At 40.9% G+C, this 16,986-nt stretch overlaps 1 protein-coding gene across 2 annotated transcripts in view; it reads left to right on the forward strand.

The window, feature by feature from the left end:
* The window catches only part of LOC110985573 (rho GTPase-activating protein 44-like), a 32,531-nt gene that overhangs the window by 1,530 nt on the left and 14,015 nt on the right, over positions 1–16,986 (forward strand). For both annotated transcript variants that reach the window (XM_022246690.2, XM_022246689.2), the window contains exons 2-7: positions 5,823–5,862; positions 7,389–7,490; positions 11,750–11,826; positions 12,560–12,671; positions 15,562–15,638; positions 16,424–16,529. In XM_022246690.2, coding sequence (XP_022102382.2) covers positions 5,823–5,862; positions 7,389–7,490; positions 11,750–11,826; positions 12,560–12,671; positions 15,562–15,638; positions 16,424–16,529 — 514 coding nt within the window. The remainder of the gene's footprint in view (positions 1–5,822; positions 5,863–7,388; positions 7,491–11,749; positions 11,827–12,559; positions 12,672–15,561; positions 15,639–16,423; positions 16,530–16,986) is intronic.

Genomic DNA, 16,986 nt, shown 5'->3' on the forward strand with positions numbered 1-16,986 from the left:
ATCTTTCAACATGTAAACACTTGCACTTGTCTGGTGTTTTATCATATACTTGACAGATGCAGAAATGCAAAAACTGAGTTCTTTATGTAGGCCTGCATGTACATGTTAACCCTAACCATCCCCAACCACACAGAATTAAACAGTAGTAAAGCGTTTAATTCTGTGGGGATAGGTCTGGTAGGCCCATAACAGCTGGCTTTTGCATTGGGTTTGGCATACCTCAGAAAAACAAAGTCCAACAGCCTCTGTGCACAAAGTCCCATATGGGTGAATGGGCAAGGTTAGGGCCAGCAACCCTTGGGGGGGGGTTAGGGTTAATGTATACAGTATGTACATCTACACTGTATCCCGTTCTTTGTTTAGTGAAAAAAAGGACTTCTTCAAGAGTCCGGAAAAAATAATAAATCCAAGAATGTGGGTGCTACCACTGGGATGCGGGAGATTGGACACTGTAAAAGAAGTACATGTATGCTGACTGATTTTACAGTCTCAAATTTGACCTGTCTCTTCCAAGGGAAAGAGTGGTTTCTCTTCTTATCTTAATTTCAATTTCATCTGCTTTTTTTTCCATTTTTTTTTTAAATCTTCAATGATTCAACTCAAGGACCAATGACTGTGCATGGTTATGCTAAAAATAACATCACCCCCACTCACAACAATCCGCTGTGCACATTCATGGGAGTAACTTGGTATATCACGGTAGGCATGTTCATTTTTTCAGTCAGTACTTGACCAACTGCTTAAAATACTGTGCAAGATATTAAGGCCTATATGCAAGCTCTGAATAAACAGCTCTCTAGATCCATGCAGGTATGTACTTTGTGAAGTATTAGCCTAATACGTATACTTGGTACATGTATGTACATGTACCACCAAATGTCAAACAGGTGTTAAATGGAAGAACAGATTGTTGGAGATTTCGGGGAAGTGTGTGTCAAGTTGTACATGTTCATTATGTTTCAGACCAGAACAGAAAGCTCAGTTGTAATTAACAAAGTCTGCAAAGGTTGTATCATTGTGCTTCATTCCTCAGTCCAGGGTCATGCCAGGCGCTTCAGTTTAACAGGATGTCAGGATTCCTGTGAAATCATTTGTTTGAACATTTATTGATATGCAAATGAGAGTGTTCTCCGACCTTTAAAACAAATCTGGCCCTCCATTAATGCTTTCTTCATCACGCACCATGGTTTAAACGGCGCCACCAAGTTTGAAACTTGAGACTGTCAATTTTATCAATATTATTCCATGTACACTGGAAACAGTTACCGTAGAAGTCATATTGTGGTGGCAGGTCATACTTCAATTTTGGAAAAAAGAAAATGATTCTAAACAGTAATGAAAAGCATAAAGCACAGTAATCCAAATTACCTCCACAAATACATGGAATAGTGTCCCCTACAATTGCTGTTGCCCTTCACGTTTGTCTCCATAAATTCTCAGGGTTAGGAGAAAACAGAACATGAGGTGAATGCTGTGTACATGTACCTTTTAGCATGCATGCTTTTGGCACAGCGGAGACAGTGGCAAAGTTCCAGAGATAATATCTTTGGAATAAAGGCTATAATTGTGTAAAATACGAGAGAATATACCGGCAGGACCAGTTGGATTTTCTGTGAAAATTCGTGGGGGGTTTTCTGACCTACTTGTTACATCCAGGTACATGTACAGGTACGCACTTATACAGATTGCTTCAAATTGCACTGCATGCCGCTCAGGTGCAGCTTGTGCCAAACTGCACAGTGCCATTTTCCGACTACTGGCACTCTTGTCATTCTTGTTCCATCTACGACGTATATGAATTGCAAGTCATCAATTTTGATTTGAAAAACCTTGCATGTCACAAAGGAAAACAACTCTCATGAAGCTTGCCGTTTTGATTAATGATGGACATTGCACCGCAACAATGTAGCTTGGCTGAAGGCACTGTATGTGTACATGTACTTGTATGTGTCATGTGCATCTCACTCAATAAATACCGTAGGCTGTTGGTGACAAAGCCTGAGCCTGCGGCCCTGCCCCCTGGGTTTATTGACTTAAAAAAAGGATTTGCCTTGATGGTACTTGATATCCTGTGTTGATGTGAACTTGGATTGCTTTGATCACTGCCTTGTTCAGATAGATCAACTTTTGTTGTTTATTCAGCTCCCAGCCTGGGCCCCAGGTTAACCAAACATGGTGCCCTCATGTATGTATGTACATTACCTGCACAGTGCACCTGATGGAACATAAAAAAGTTTGGGTACTGCACACTGGGGGGAGGGTCCAACTGCCATGACAGCTTTGTCTATGGGGGCGTGTAAGGTAATCTGCTGACTGACATCAGCATGGAACGAAATACTAAACATTCATTCATTAGTTTGCTGAACTGTATGTACACGCACTTCCTGAACTGACTACCTCCATGTTCCCTCCATCTGAAATGAGGAATGAAATGATTATAAGTGAAATATAGTCACTCCGATGTATCAATATTGTGCTCAATTTCCCCCCCAGAATTGTTACATCTTTAAACTACATGGACATGTAATTCAATCAAAATATGCAGTGATTTTCACTCCTAATTTTTCTAGTCCTTTGTTTTAATCTGGAAATAATAGGGTATTTTAAAGATTTGACCTTCATGGAAACTAATCTCACGTTGGTTCCCTGGGACTTCCCTGCTTTGTCCAATAGAAGCGGATGGGGACCCTTTGCAAGTTAACTGCTCAATGAAGCACGGTCCAACCGTCCAAGTTGCTGGTGACTGTCATAAAATGATCTGCCTGCTCCATCCAACAGTAAACACCGGTGTCTTATTTTTCTGTTCCCTGCAAAATCCAACAGACGCTAATATACCAACTGAAAAGTGAACAGTCAATGATTGCCTGCTGATTCTGATAGGGCCCAGCTAAGTTCATTGTTTACTGCTAAATCCAACAGGATCTCGGGGTTGGATCCTAATTGATTCAACATGATTAGGCTGATTAACCATACCGGTACATGTAACTGTACATTTCCTGAGCCACTCATTCTGACTGTGATGCATAATGACTCTTCAGCAGTACAGCAGAGTTAAGCAACCTAGTCATTCAACACAACCTTTACCTATCACTTCCATATGTCACACATACCTGAAAATGTGATTATTTGTTATGAATCTTCAACCTGATGTGTATTCCATTTCTTCTGAAATTACAAACACACACACGTATAAAAACAGAATAACAAGACACTGAACTTCTTTCTACTTGTAGTTTTTTTTGGATTTTCTTCAATTTGTTAACGGCAAATCAAGAGCAAGCCCAAATCCAAGCAGATGTGTGGTACATATAAAAGCAGATTCAGTGTGACCAAACCATGCTGAATCTGATGACGTTTCCCCCTTGCTGTTTAAAAAAAGTCATGTCCAAATCATTGTTACTATTCAGTGCCACAGATACACATGAAGTTCCCCAGATAATTACAATGCAGTTTGGTTCTGAAAGACAAGGAAGTGGCTGTGGTGTGTGTTACTCTTTATTAGTGAGGAAGCGGGCAGTGTGTTACACTTCAGTGCAGTTTTGCCAAGTCATCAGATTGGTTGAAGACTGTTCGAAATTGACTTACAGGACGATGACTGTGTATGTGGTCGGTGTTACATTAATTTGCAAGATCTAGACTTGGCTCTAGCCTCTAGATTTGGATGGGGCCTTTCAAGTTCAAATTAGTCAGCACAGCTGCATGTAGAACTTAATGCACCATAATGTACATGTACATGTACACATGTGTAGACATATATGTATGTATGTATGTAGATGTGATTTTGATGACAGTAAGTTTATTCTGCTTTAGCAAACTTGGTGAAGGTGCATTTTTTAAAATGATTTTCTAATGAAAATTAACATCAGAGAATTCTCTCTTCATGTCCTTGTACCGGTACATACTGTACATGTTCTGTGGGTCATATGGAAACACCAAGGCTCTCTTTGTACGGTAGACTTTGACTGACCTGGGTAAATTTCATTTTTTTTTTGGTGCTGATCTGACCTCCTGGAAGATAGTGTGTGCATATTCCAACATTTGTCCCGAGTTTTCATACTGTAATGCACTTGTATCCTATTTATGTGCTGAGGAAAATTAAGTGGAAAAGAAACCATCAGTATGTACAGATAACCTGATACAGATAACCTTCCGGCTCGGATCTGATTCTCCTTTAGAAGCGGAACTTCTCTGTGTAATCAACCTGTTTGAACTTGGGCACCCTGTTCTCACTTTCAAGACAAATGTGGACATCCCGTTTTTCAAATGCTTGCTCCAAAGCCTGACAACTGTCAGGTACATGTACACTTACATGTACAGGGGTCATTCTACACCAGAGGGGGTACGGAAGGGTGAAATGGGAATGAAAATGAAGCTGGACAGTGACATGTTGTTTGTCCTGTTGTCCACTTGTACATTACCACTCAATTAGTAAGGATTACACTTGCCACAAACGGAACATTGTACAGGCAGAATTGGACTTTTTATGGGCAGACTTTGTAACAGGCACAGGCACAGGGGCTCAAAATAGCACCAGCCGTGGTGTACAAACATGAGTGGAAATGGTTCTGGGTTTCCCAAACTTGCTTCCTCGGTTACCCAGTGGGCCAGTGAAACATGTACATGTACAGAAGTGAAAAATAACTAAAACTCCAAAGTACAAGTAGAATGCACATTTTACTGGCCTGTTCAGAGCTTTTACTGGTGATTTGCCCAACTATTGCCCCTTGACCTGTAATTCTAATCCCGGCAACAATTACTGTACATATATTGCCTTGCAAAACCAAATGTGACAGTCTACTTTGTATTTGTGTCTTGGTACACACAAACATGTATCGGTACACCCACACTTACCTTACATACCTACTGTGGACATTCCTTTCTTTTCGTGCAGTTCAGAAAACTCAGTGAAAATACTCGTTTTTCTTGAACTGGGAACACGATTTTCAGCTGGATTTTTGTACAAGGTTTCCTTGACTGTTCCTCTTCCTTTTACGACGGATAACCCCTGCCCCAAAATGCCACTAAACCCCTTTTTCAGAGAAGGGGAAACACACTGTGGACATGTGTAAGTCCACAGAACGTCTTCCTTTCCTGCATCGTGTGGACAGCTTTTGTTCACAAGTCCACACTAGGTATGTAAGGTTGGCCCATACTTGTGCATTTGTGCATTACACAGTTTCAGGGTGTAGATTTTACGTACATATAATGGTAGAAGATTGATTTTAAGGAAACTCGAAACATTTTTTTAAAGGGAGTGGGGTGGGGATCTGTTATAGAGTCTGCTCTTTTTGACGTCACCGTTGTGTTTTTCCTACCAGTGGCCACTAAAACAATGGCCGGCAGTCAGTGCAAAAGTGAAAGAATAGTGTTAGATACATATCCCACCCAGCTGTCATAACACAAGATAATGTTACTTACATGTACTCACTACTAAGCAATGAAGGAAAATAAAATCTTCAAAATTAATGAGATGAGTATACATTCTGAATGAATTTGAGGTAAAAATTGAAAAACAACCAAAGGGGCGATTTTTCTGCCAACTTTGGCCAGTTGGCCACCCGTACAAATTGTAGGCAAAATGAGAGCGGTCTATTACCATGTTAAAAGCTTAGATCAGTTAATGGTATTTATACTTAAATTTACTCTTTTCCCAAAAACTTGTATTTTGGGGAAAACTTGTTCGGGCATGGTTTCCTCATTGGATCTTTTTCAAAAAATATAATTGTACATGTACACGTATGCAGCCTGTGTTCAAGCACCTGCACACCAATAGCAGAGGTTACAGAACTGAAAAGAAAATTCAAATTTTTGTTTGTCCACAGGGCAGAGAAGACAGAGGTCTTGAATGATGATCTTCAACAGGTATGTCACCAGAGTGCCATTTCTTTGCGTAGTATGTTTGAGGGTAAAAGCCTGATAGTGTTTACATGCAGATAATTTGAATCGTCAGATAAGGTTAGGGAGTCAGGTTGGCGTAGTGTTTCTTTCCTCACCTTCCACCTCTGTGGTCCGGGTTCGAATCCGGCTCAGTCCACATGTGGATTGGGTTTTCAGTCCCTACCTGAGTCCATGGGTTTTTCCCCAAACATTTATCCGGGGTTTTCCTCCCACCTCTAAAACTGAACATATCTTCATTGTCTTTTTCGCTCATTATCTTCCTGTAATTTGTGCTAAATGCACTGTTGGATGAATAGATATAGATACATGTATAAATAAATAAATCCTTTGCACAAAAATCCATTCTTTTGTGTAGAATGCTTCAGAAAGTTAGTGGGGAGGATGGACTTTGGCTTAATGCCCATGTACACACAAGAAAAGGGTGCTTGAAATTTGTTGACATTTACTGGGGCAGTGTGGGTACTGAGATTGACAAAATGAGACTGAGTACCACTTTAATCAGTGGTAGGGCTGTGGGTTCCTGGACACTCATCATGGCCCGAACACCTATGTACGCTAAATTATACATGAATTGTGTGTTTTGAAATTGGCGTATTATACATGTAAGTGCCTCTTGCCAGTTATCAATTCATTCATAAAATGGGTTCATTGCCGACAATGGACGTTGCTGTCGTTCTTGAAGCCTGCCTTGAGGCATGACCCTCATGTGGTACATTAAACGCAAGGTTTATATGCCAGGAAAGTATTTGTTGTACAAAAGAATCTAATTCACAATAATTCTTGAAGTTGAGACCTTTTTTCCTCAGGTCTGACCAAATCATGAAACTGGTACCCGGTACATGGTTGTAGGTTGTAAAGGCGCTTGTACATGTATATCACACATTCCATGTATCTTTGAATGAAGCAAGTTGGCATCTTGGAAACTGTACATTGAGCATCCAGTTACGGGTCATCTTTCAGACTGTCATCTGCAAAAGCTTACACTAAGTCGACTATAGATTAACAAAAGTAAAACAAATCAGGTCTTGGACCTATTATTGGTTGTCGCTACTAATGCAGCTGTTACAAAGGAAAACTCAAAACAAAAAAAAAAGCCCCTCCCGATCTTTTGGTATCATTTACACCAGTAAGTGGAGGCCTGGTGCCATGTTCCCTAAATTCACAAGTCCAACATTGCTTCCCCTGTGCAACCCTGCAGGGTAAAATAGTCCTTTGTTTGGCTTGGATTGCAAGGACATACCGCACATGTTCAGGTAATATCAACAATGGTAAAATGGGGGCATTATGTTTTGTGACGGCTGCAACCAAGAAGTAAGATAAGCTGCAGAACCTATTCAAAAGGTGCAAAGCGAACAGGTAGAAAAAGAAAGCACTACAGCACCTGCCTACATGTACATACATTACATTATACCTAAATGCACATTTTACGGTTTTGTGCATGCCCCCACTCAGAAAAAAAAACGGTTTCTTTTCCTGTGGTGATTTTTCAGTGTGAGAAGAAAGTAGACATTATCAAGGATGCTTGCCAAAAAACAGTGAAGAAGCTGTCGGCGTGCCTACAAGGAAGCGGCCAAGATGTGGAGAAGAGAACGGTATTAATATTGTCCATTGTATGGTCTTTTTGACAAATGTTGTAATGAGAAGCAGAGTTATGGCACTTCACACTGTCCTGAATAATGTACATGTTCTTGCAAATACACGCATGCTGTGTATAAACAGATGCACTGATTGTTTCGTGGGTCTTCCATTTCAGTTGTCCCTTTCATGAGCATGCAAACACAAGGAGGGGTTTACAGTCAGTGCACACTTTCATAAAGTTAGGAAATGGTGGATGGGCTGTCGGCCTTGACTTTGCATGTACATGTACCGGGGTATGCCTTTGGGAAGGGGAGGAGTCGGAGGAAAGAGTGGGTTTTGTGAAAAGAATGACAAAAATGGATGAACCCTGAACAATACTTACATATATATTCTCACATTGTACATTTGAATTCCTTCATTCAAATTTATTCTGAAATTACTTTTTAACAACTCTGTGTCACGGAGGGCATCATGTTCCTCCCTCCCCCCCTCAAAAAAAACTTTGAGAAAGTGGAATCGTACATAATCACCTTTGTACCCTCCAAGGCACTTTTTCAAAATAGACACGACTGTGATGTTGACACGACGTGTGATAACCAGCACGGTTTCCATTACCGCTTGTAAACAAACCTTCTTGGAATCGGAGACCTATTTTTGTCTTCTGCCTGTCCATTGGGGAATCCATGTGCTGGTAGCCTACCAGAGAGGTTACCAGGGATAGTTTAGTCCTAATCCATGTGTAGACACCATCAGCAGGCCTTGCACATATGCATGCACTCAAGAGCTGTTGTCACTGTTACAAGTTAACCCTAACCCCCTAGGGTGTATGTGAAATCATATTGAAATTGGAGGATTTGGGACTGTTAGGGTCAAAGTACACTTTTATGTACAGATTTTGTGTGCTGTACATGGCCTGGTGTGTTTGAAATCAATTCCAAGGTCATTTTCCCCCCCACATTTTGCATGGAACTTCCTTCAAAAAGGTTGGCAAAAGTTGGAAACTCAAAACCTAACAAACCTTATTGGCATACAAATACTGTACATGCATGATTAACAAATGCCTTACTCATTCAACCCCTTGATCTCTGTTGTCAAACTGAACAATACATTGCATCTATACAGAGTAGGTGAAAAGCTAGCCATTTACTCTACACCCGGCCAGGGATAGGTCTGGGAAGCGCTGTCCCATTTTGGTTCTTTCATAGTAAATGTACATGTACATGTCAATGCCATTGTTATATTGTAGCATTATCTGTCTATGACATGTTTGTTTCCTGGATGGTATTTCCCTGTTTTTCCTAGGTACAAGTACTTGTAGCTTTTATCCCTTGACAGTGGTTTCAGACCCTCACACCAAGGAAGAAGTGAACGCAAGCATCAAAAATAACGGCCCTACATTTGACTGCACGCATTACTAGTAGGAACATACATGTACATGCATGGGCCGGTCATTTTCACACGTATACAAAACGTGCTGCGCAAGATGCGCAAGTCTTCTTAGTTCTTCTACGCGTACATGGTGTACGTTATTCTGTTGATTGGGTGTAGTTGGGAATGGGGTCTGGCGATAGCCGCAAATTCCCATTTGCAGAGATCGGCTTATACCTGTACCTATATGTGATGACAGTATAAAGTTGGGAGAGTGTGACAGACTCTCCTTTCACTGCTGGTCGCCGTGTGGGAGTACAAATTGCCAGTAGCAGATCCATTTGTGATGCACTGTACCGTGACACTGTACATGTATTTTCGTTTTGCTATTGTACGAATCTGGTTAGTAGCACAGTTTTGCATAAACATAAATGCATGTACATGTACAGTGTCTATTCATGTACACTGTGTGCTGAAAACATGTACATGTAGGCCTACATGTACCAGATTATGCACTGAAACTTGTCATGTATACATGTACGTGTCAGAACTGCCAAAATCCCTGGCTATGATAAGAAGTGAATTTTTGTCTTTTCGTCCCTGTTGGCTGGTTCAGGAAGTCAATGGTAAATGTGGGTTTAATTTGAAGGCGGTTTTTGAGAGGAAAGTGTGTTTTTCAAGCTTTTTAATGGTTCTCGCACAGAAAAAATAATTATACCTACTTGTTGATAAACAGATGTGTTCATGAGTTTCAGTGTCAAGAATTGTGTCCTGCATTCTTTCAAATACATGAGTGGAAAATATCCCAAATCAAATAATGGACAACAATTTCCTTTTCAAATTTACCTGTACAAGAAGTTACTGGTATGGTTTGAGTGGCACCGCATACAGGTTCAACACTGTAAAACATGCCCACAAAACCCTAGAAATGTGCAGTTTCTGGCAATGTATAGAGGCCCAAGATTCCACATTGTACTAGTTTCAAACACTTCAGTAATCATGTGTATGTGTCAGACTTCCAACTTCCTTGTTTTCCTTCCCTGGAAGCAGTTGTTCAGGGCACCGTCGCGTATTTCTTTAACCCCACTCCCATCCAGTATTTTTTCCCCTCTTTTCTTTGATGGAAAGCTTCCTTGATCTTGCCAAATGAGCCAGTTCGGTATTTCAGAAAAAAGCAAGGCCATTCAGGAACAAAGCACGTGCAGGAGTCCATGCATGGTAGCCCTGACGGGGCAGACATCAAACGTACATCCGAATGATCTAGGACGTACGTCGTTTTGGTGATGTGCTGTCGGAATGCTGCACTGGCTCATTGAAAGCTGCGAACTAGTGGCACACTCGTTGCATCCGCGGGATGTCAAGCCCCTTTTTCAACGTAACAGTGGCTGTTGTTTGAATCCCACCCACGGTCAACTGTTCGGGAGAAGTTGAAATGGTTTGGGTGAAAATACATGTATGTTAAGACAATCATGTACATGCATGATGTACATGCAAAATGTAACATGTATGTTCATGTACCTGTCCACGTAGTGCTGCACAGTATGTACTGTATATTGTACTTAATCTTGTATCCTTGAGACTCATGTTGAATATACATGTACAGTATACATGTACATGTACAGTACATTGGCACTGTACGTACATGTACATGTTCTGTGGTAACAGAGATTTCCTCTTTTCTTCTGTTTATAGCCACAGTGTCATATATTACAAAGTGATACAATGTCAGTCATCTTCCTTTGAAATAGAAAGCAAAACTGCCGCAGGTGGTAATCTTGCACCTCAAGCAGCCTCAAACCTGATCAACTCGTGGAATGGGTACGCGGTATCAGGTCAGAAGGAAATGCTCTGTTGCTGCAGAACGGCGTTTCATGTACATGTAACGTGAACATCAAACTGGAAATCGTTCAAAAGAAAGGTTTGAAATGGACATACTGCAGGCACACGTATGCATTTATTTTGGTGTGAAATCCTTCTTATATTTTGGCTTTCGCTTCAGTGAAAACAACTTGTTCTGAGCCTTGTTGGGGAGGAATTGAGCAGAATCATAATCATGAGCTGTTTAAGCACAAAATTTGTTTAAGTGTGAAAAAAGTTGCATAAAAAAACACAAATGTTACCAGCTCAAACTCTTTGTAATAGTCATGCTAACTAAAACACAGCTAAATACGATCCCAAAACAATATACATCACATGGAGTTTTGGCTGGTTACCTGATTTATCAAGCGAGGTTTTCTCGCGCTTAAGCAAATTTTGTGCGTAAGCAGCTCTACAAAATTGGCCCCTGGTATGTCCAAGGTTTCAGATTAATTATACGGAAGGCAGCATGTACTGTTAGGTCACATAAACTTGTCCCAGCTCAGATTTGGGTCAATCCATACATTTAGGGGGGGCCAAAAGAGGGACATTTTTGGTGTCCCTGTCACACCTGACGTACTTGTATCATTAAAATTGACTTCAAACTTTGTATGGCAGGTAATTTGCTTTATTCAGTCACTCTTTGAAAATAAATACACGTAATACATATACATTCTCAACGAGTAAAATCAGATGCCAGATTTGAGGACACGAAAAGAAAAGGATCCCCAACGACCCATTTGCTTTTTATGTGTCGTGTGTCCTGAAACACAGCAAAAATTGTACATGTATTATTGTGTAAAATATAGTACCAAATATTGGTACTTCAGTTTTGAAATTTAAAAAAAAAAATACCTCGTAGTTTGAGAGAGAGCGGAATTCACAAGTGCATTGTCACTCAAAGCACTGGACGTGTATCAAGGCTTGTTTGTGTTGCCAGCAAATCGTTCTCATGTTTCCTGAAGTTTCACCATGGGCCATTTTACTGTATTATATCGGCCAAGAGTTTATGAATGTTTTGATTGTTTTATTTTTCTTTCCTCCCCAGAGAAAACTTCCTCATACAGTGCTGGGGCAGAGCATGCTAGACTCCAGCCAAGCACTGGGTGAAGATTCAGTCTTTGGGTGAGCATTCGTTAACTCGCGTCTTTGCTGTGATTCTTGTTATACCGCAGGCTCAAACAAGTGAGGACTTGTACATTACGTGTGTACAGTATGTGAGCAAACCCTATTTAAATGCCCCAACACGAGTGCAGTCAGTTATGTGTCGACATCCCTTTGATGTGAGAGGAAAGGTCCACAGAGAAAAACAGGCACTGAAGTGCCATTGTTTTCTGTAGCTTTCGGTAACGCACAACTACTAGATGCTCTAGGAGCCCTAAGGCATACGGTAATATTTAGGTTTACCGTTGAGCAGTAAGATGTACATGGATGTTTTTGTACATATTAAAAGGAGGTGTGTAGGCCAGACATTCTGATTATGTAGATTCTCGTTGTTCGAAAACTTGCAGAGTGTGTCATTTTGCTAAATATTTCTGGACCCAATTTGTTTGGATTACGCTTCAGAGTGTGTTTGTATAAACCTTTGTACATGTATTTGTTGATTGGTGCATCTGTTATACCTCTTAAAAGTAAACAGATGATGGTGTGGCACCCTGCTCATGCGTACATGTTTTGTGCATGCTGGCAAGTTGCAAAGGTGCTTTATGTACATGTATTAGTCCAAGACGTACATTAGTGCATGATTTGCAGTCTCTGCCTGACTGCTGCCGCACTTCAAAACTAGTGTCTGCTAACTGGGGAAATCAGATTAGCCCGTGTGATATGGGATGCTGTTCACTTATTCCGAAACCATCAGGTTGACTCTTGGTAAGACGGCTGAAATATGGACCAGTATTGGCCAAGATCTGACCAGCCACGAGAGGGGACTTGAGGATCTTGTCATTACCCCGTTCAGCGGACTTTTAGATGTGAGTATGACCGTAAATCAACTTTCAGCGTTCATCAGTTTTTGAGGGGGAATCCACAGTGCTGTGTACTGCCACGCGTGTCCAGTATAATTTCCTCAGATGAGCCACTTGTCAGCTTTACAGGGCTCACTTTTTTGTGTACACTGGTATTGCTGTCTTAGTCTTACCTTACATACCTAGTGTGGACATTCCTTTCTTTTCATGCAGTTCAGAAATCTCAGTGAAAATACTTGTTTTTCTTTAACTGGGAATACGATTCTCAGCTGGCTTTTTGCACAAGGTTTCCTTGACTGTCCCTCTTCCTTTTACGACGGATGACCTCTACCCCAAAATGCCTCTAAACTCCTTTTTCAAAGAAGGGGAAACGTCCTGTGGACATGTGTAAGTCCACAGAATGTCTTCCTTTCCTGCATCATGTGGACATCTTTTGTTCACAAGTCCACACTAGGTGTGTAAGGTTAGCGAACATCCCATGTACTTGTTCTGTATGTGTGGGGGCATACATTGGTCATTGCACCTAATTTGTGGGGATGGAAAAGGTTGTGGGGACAGAGAAATGTCCCCACAACTCAGTCCTAATTTGCCTAAAAATATACAACTTTCCTGTATTGCGGTGAGGGCCCACACATTTTGAAACTAAAAAACGAGGATCATTGCTTACCAGGAAAAGCATGCAGCTTGCTGTCATATGACTGAGTGGACAAAGCACTACGTTTCCCTTTGAACTCTCACATAAACTATACACACAGGTTTATGTTCCAAACCTACACGTTAGTGCAGTGTGGATATTCTGTACTTTGTGTAACTAAGGAAACTTGTTGAAAAGACGTGTTTTTGATACTTTCACGTATCAACACTCTTTTAAGCTGGATATTTGTTGACCAGTTGCTTAACTGTTCTTCCTTTTGCTACCCCCCCCCCATGCCTCTAAAATAATTTTAGAGAAAGAGGAGAACCTCTTGGAGACCAGGCTTAGGCTGCATCCGTATCTCTTGTCTAGAGCTAGGTCTCGGTCTTCGCTCCATTGGAAATGCGTGGAGACGCGCAGAAAATAGACCTAGCCGTATCTCTGGAAGTCCGTTTCGGACACGGTCTCAGGTTCACACAACCTGCATTTTGGGAATCTCCTTTTGTTTAAGGGCTCACACTAGATACATGTATGTCAGGTTGGCCAAATGTTTGGGGATCAGTTTTGATCAAAAGATAGACTATAAGGACAGGAAACATCCTTTGTTCCCTTAATGGGTCTTTGCCCTTTGGTGAAGCTGTGTACAAGTCCACAAAGCGCATGCTGACTCTATCCTGTGATGTACAGAAGTGAAAGTGAACTGTCACATCTCAGATAGCAGCTTCCTGTGGGATTACTGAAAGTACAATACATTTAGTCAGAAAGTGGAGATTTGGAAGTACATGCCGTTAGAGGTGCTTACCAGTTTATGTATGTGCAGACCCTTGAATCTGCAAGCAATCACATCTTGAGATGTACCTTAGACCATGTAGACGGGGGATGGAAGCCATGAACATTCCTTGCGGTTGATTCACTCCAAAACTATTTTTGTGAAATACTGCACCAGATGAGCGCTATTGATAGAAGTTCCATGTCTGCGACTGATAAACATTATTGGACAAGTAGTCAGTCGAAGGATGCCATAGTTACGGTACCTCTGTACAATACTGATGGCCTCCCCACCTTTAATACTGCAGTATGCATCAAAAATGTATGAGTGCCCTGGTGTTTTTGTATGTCGTGTACTTTTGTGCAAATATGGGCGTAAGTTTGTACATGTATGTGTGTACAGTTACAATGCAGCACCGGAACAACATTTGAAATGCTGTGTCAGATGAAGATACTGATGTTGTGCATAACAACTCCTGGGGCGAAAGAGGGCTCAGGTCGTGAATTCTCTCCTTAAAGTTTCAATATAGATTCTTAGACACAGAAACGTTCAATTACATATTTATCCAAATAAGAACCTCTCCAATCTGGAAATACTTTGTGTGACCTTTTCTCTGGACTCTAAGTAAGTGAGGATAAATTGCTTTCCAAGGATAGTAAAAGGCATCATTTGCTCAAAGTTCTGAAATGGTTTGTGTTGTTTGTGAATGGAACGGTGACATGTTGTGCAGAAATATTGGCTTGGCAAATAACTAATACAAACGGATTGATCAAGTGCAAATTTAAAGCTTGGAAATGTGTAGGCTACATGGACTTAGTGTACAAAATCTGTGAATCCACTCATGCATAAATTGGCAAGCAGGGCCTACATTATCTAATCGACAGATATACAGTACAAGAATCATTAAGTTCCACTGAACTCATTGTATATTAAAACTAAACTAGGATTTTCATTTTCTGCACTTGCATGGCAGAATATTCTTAACTCAAAAATGAAAGAATGATTTGTGAATCTGATTGATGTTTATATATGCGCACACGTTGCTCCTGCATGCTGATTAGGGGATGGTGGCCTGACGCGTGGTTGTACCAGTGTTGTTCAAACCAACCCCCTCCCATGTACTTGTTTCCATTTTTATTTCTGCTCCTTGTTTTTGACAATATACTGATAAGAGTCGCACCAGTGGTCTCATCTTGTACTCGATGTGGCAGATGGGAGAGGGGAGGAGTTCCGCTTTGGGATTTGAAGCCCCATTTTCAGGTCAGAGAACGGGCCTCTCAACTGAATTATGGTACACAGTACAAACTGCATTACGTGTGCTCCCCATAAAGGTGTGCACCACCCTTGCATGTGCTCCCCATAAAGGTGTGCACCACGCTGGCGTGTGCTCCCCGGAGTCACACTCGTGTTATGTTCAACTGACTTACCAAACGGGAGAGAAGTGTGCATGTCACAATGATGTGCTCTAAACCTCTGCATGTTCTTGCATTCAGAATGAAATCCCAAGTATAATGAACCTGAAGAAGAGGCTGAACCGGCTGACCTTGGATCTCGATTCTGCCAAGGGCAGGTAAGATGGCAATGTTGTAAGACATGCTGTTTCATTAATAGTGATCAGTCACATTAACCGGTACATCATATAACTGGAGGTGGCAGAAATACATTGGGAGACATTTTAATCGTGAAACGCTATATCCACCAGTTTTGAAAAACTGGATTTAAGATACATTGTTCTTTAATGTATCCGCTAATTGACATCCCGTCTGTTGAATTCTGCATGTATTCTGTCTGTCATGTCTGTATTTTCGGAGACATCATATAAGTCATCCTTATTATTTTCTTTATTTTAGCAAACAATAATAGTGCATTATCTCAAAATCAATCCAATGGATATGAATCATTTTGTGATGAATTTCTCCTTTTGAATTGAAACAATATAAGGTTTTGCACTTAATTGATGTGATGGGGCAAAAGTTGAAACTGGTAATCCCGTGATGCAGGATTCTGTGATTGGTCGTTGAATGTGAAGTTTTATGTTTTATTTTGTTTCAAAAATAACCGAGGAATCATACTTTTGAAATAGTCCTAATATCTACATTAATTTGATTATGCGAAAAGTCCTTAGTAGTGGTATCTTATTTATTGTATCACCATCTTAATTTAGAAAACACATGCAATGCATAGGCTTTGGTGAAGGGATCCTTTTAAGCAGATTGAAAAAAAAAAATTGATGCTATTGTTTTATTGAGAAAACTGGGTTTTTTTAACATTGAAACCAAAGGGTTTCCAAAATGTTGAGCTGGGCACAAGTTTGCGGCTTACGTGTAACTCAGTTGAATTGATGGTCACCAACAGATATCAGACGGCATCAAGTAAAGGCATTGACAAGGACAACGTCACCAAGGTGGAGGCTATAAAGGAGGAAATGGAGCAGTGTCAATTCAAGGTGGATGCCTGCAAGGTAAGGTAGTCGAGTTGTGAGGATGAACTTTCATAAATGTAATTCAGTCCTGTGGGGGTGTCGTCTGAATACCTTAGTAGGCATTTATCTCAGTGGAATGCAGTGATGAGTTTATGACATTTAAGTTCAGCAACACCGACTCCCAGCAGCACTTTGGATAAGAAAACCCCGTACAAGACTGCTCACTGAATTTAAAGCTCACAGGTATGGAGACTCACTAGCTTGGGTATGAAAACCCTCTTGTCTCATGCATGTAGTCCAGTGTGTGCTGGCACTTGGCAAACATCATGTCGAGGGAGAACCAGCTGGATTGTAAATTTGCCCTGATTTTTCTGGCTGACCCACATGACATGCAACTGTGCCTGTAGATCATGGAATTAAGCAAAGTGAAAACTGAGACATGTAGCATTCAAGTACCATTATAATCACAAATGTAAATGTACATCAAACCGTCAAT

Source organism: Acanthaster planci, linkage group LG07, assembly GCF_054643075.1.
Source record: "Acanthaster planci isolate LZ-2023a linkage group LG07, COTS_SCS, whole genome shotgun sequence".
Taxonomy (NCBI): domain Eukaryota; kingdom Metazoa; phylum Echinodermata; class Asteroidea; order Valvatida; family Acanthasteridae; genus Acanthaster; species Acanthaster planci.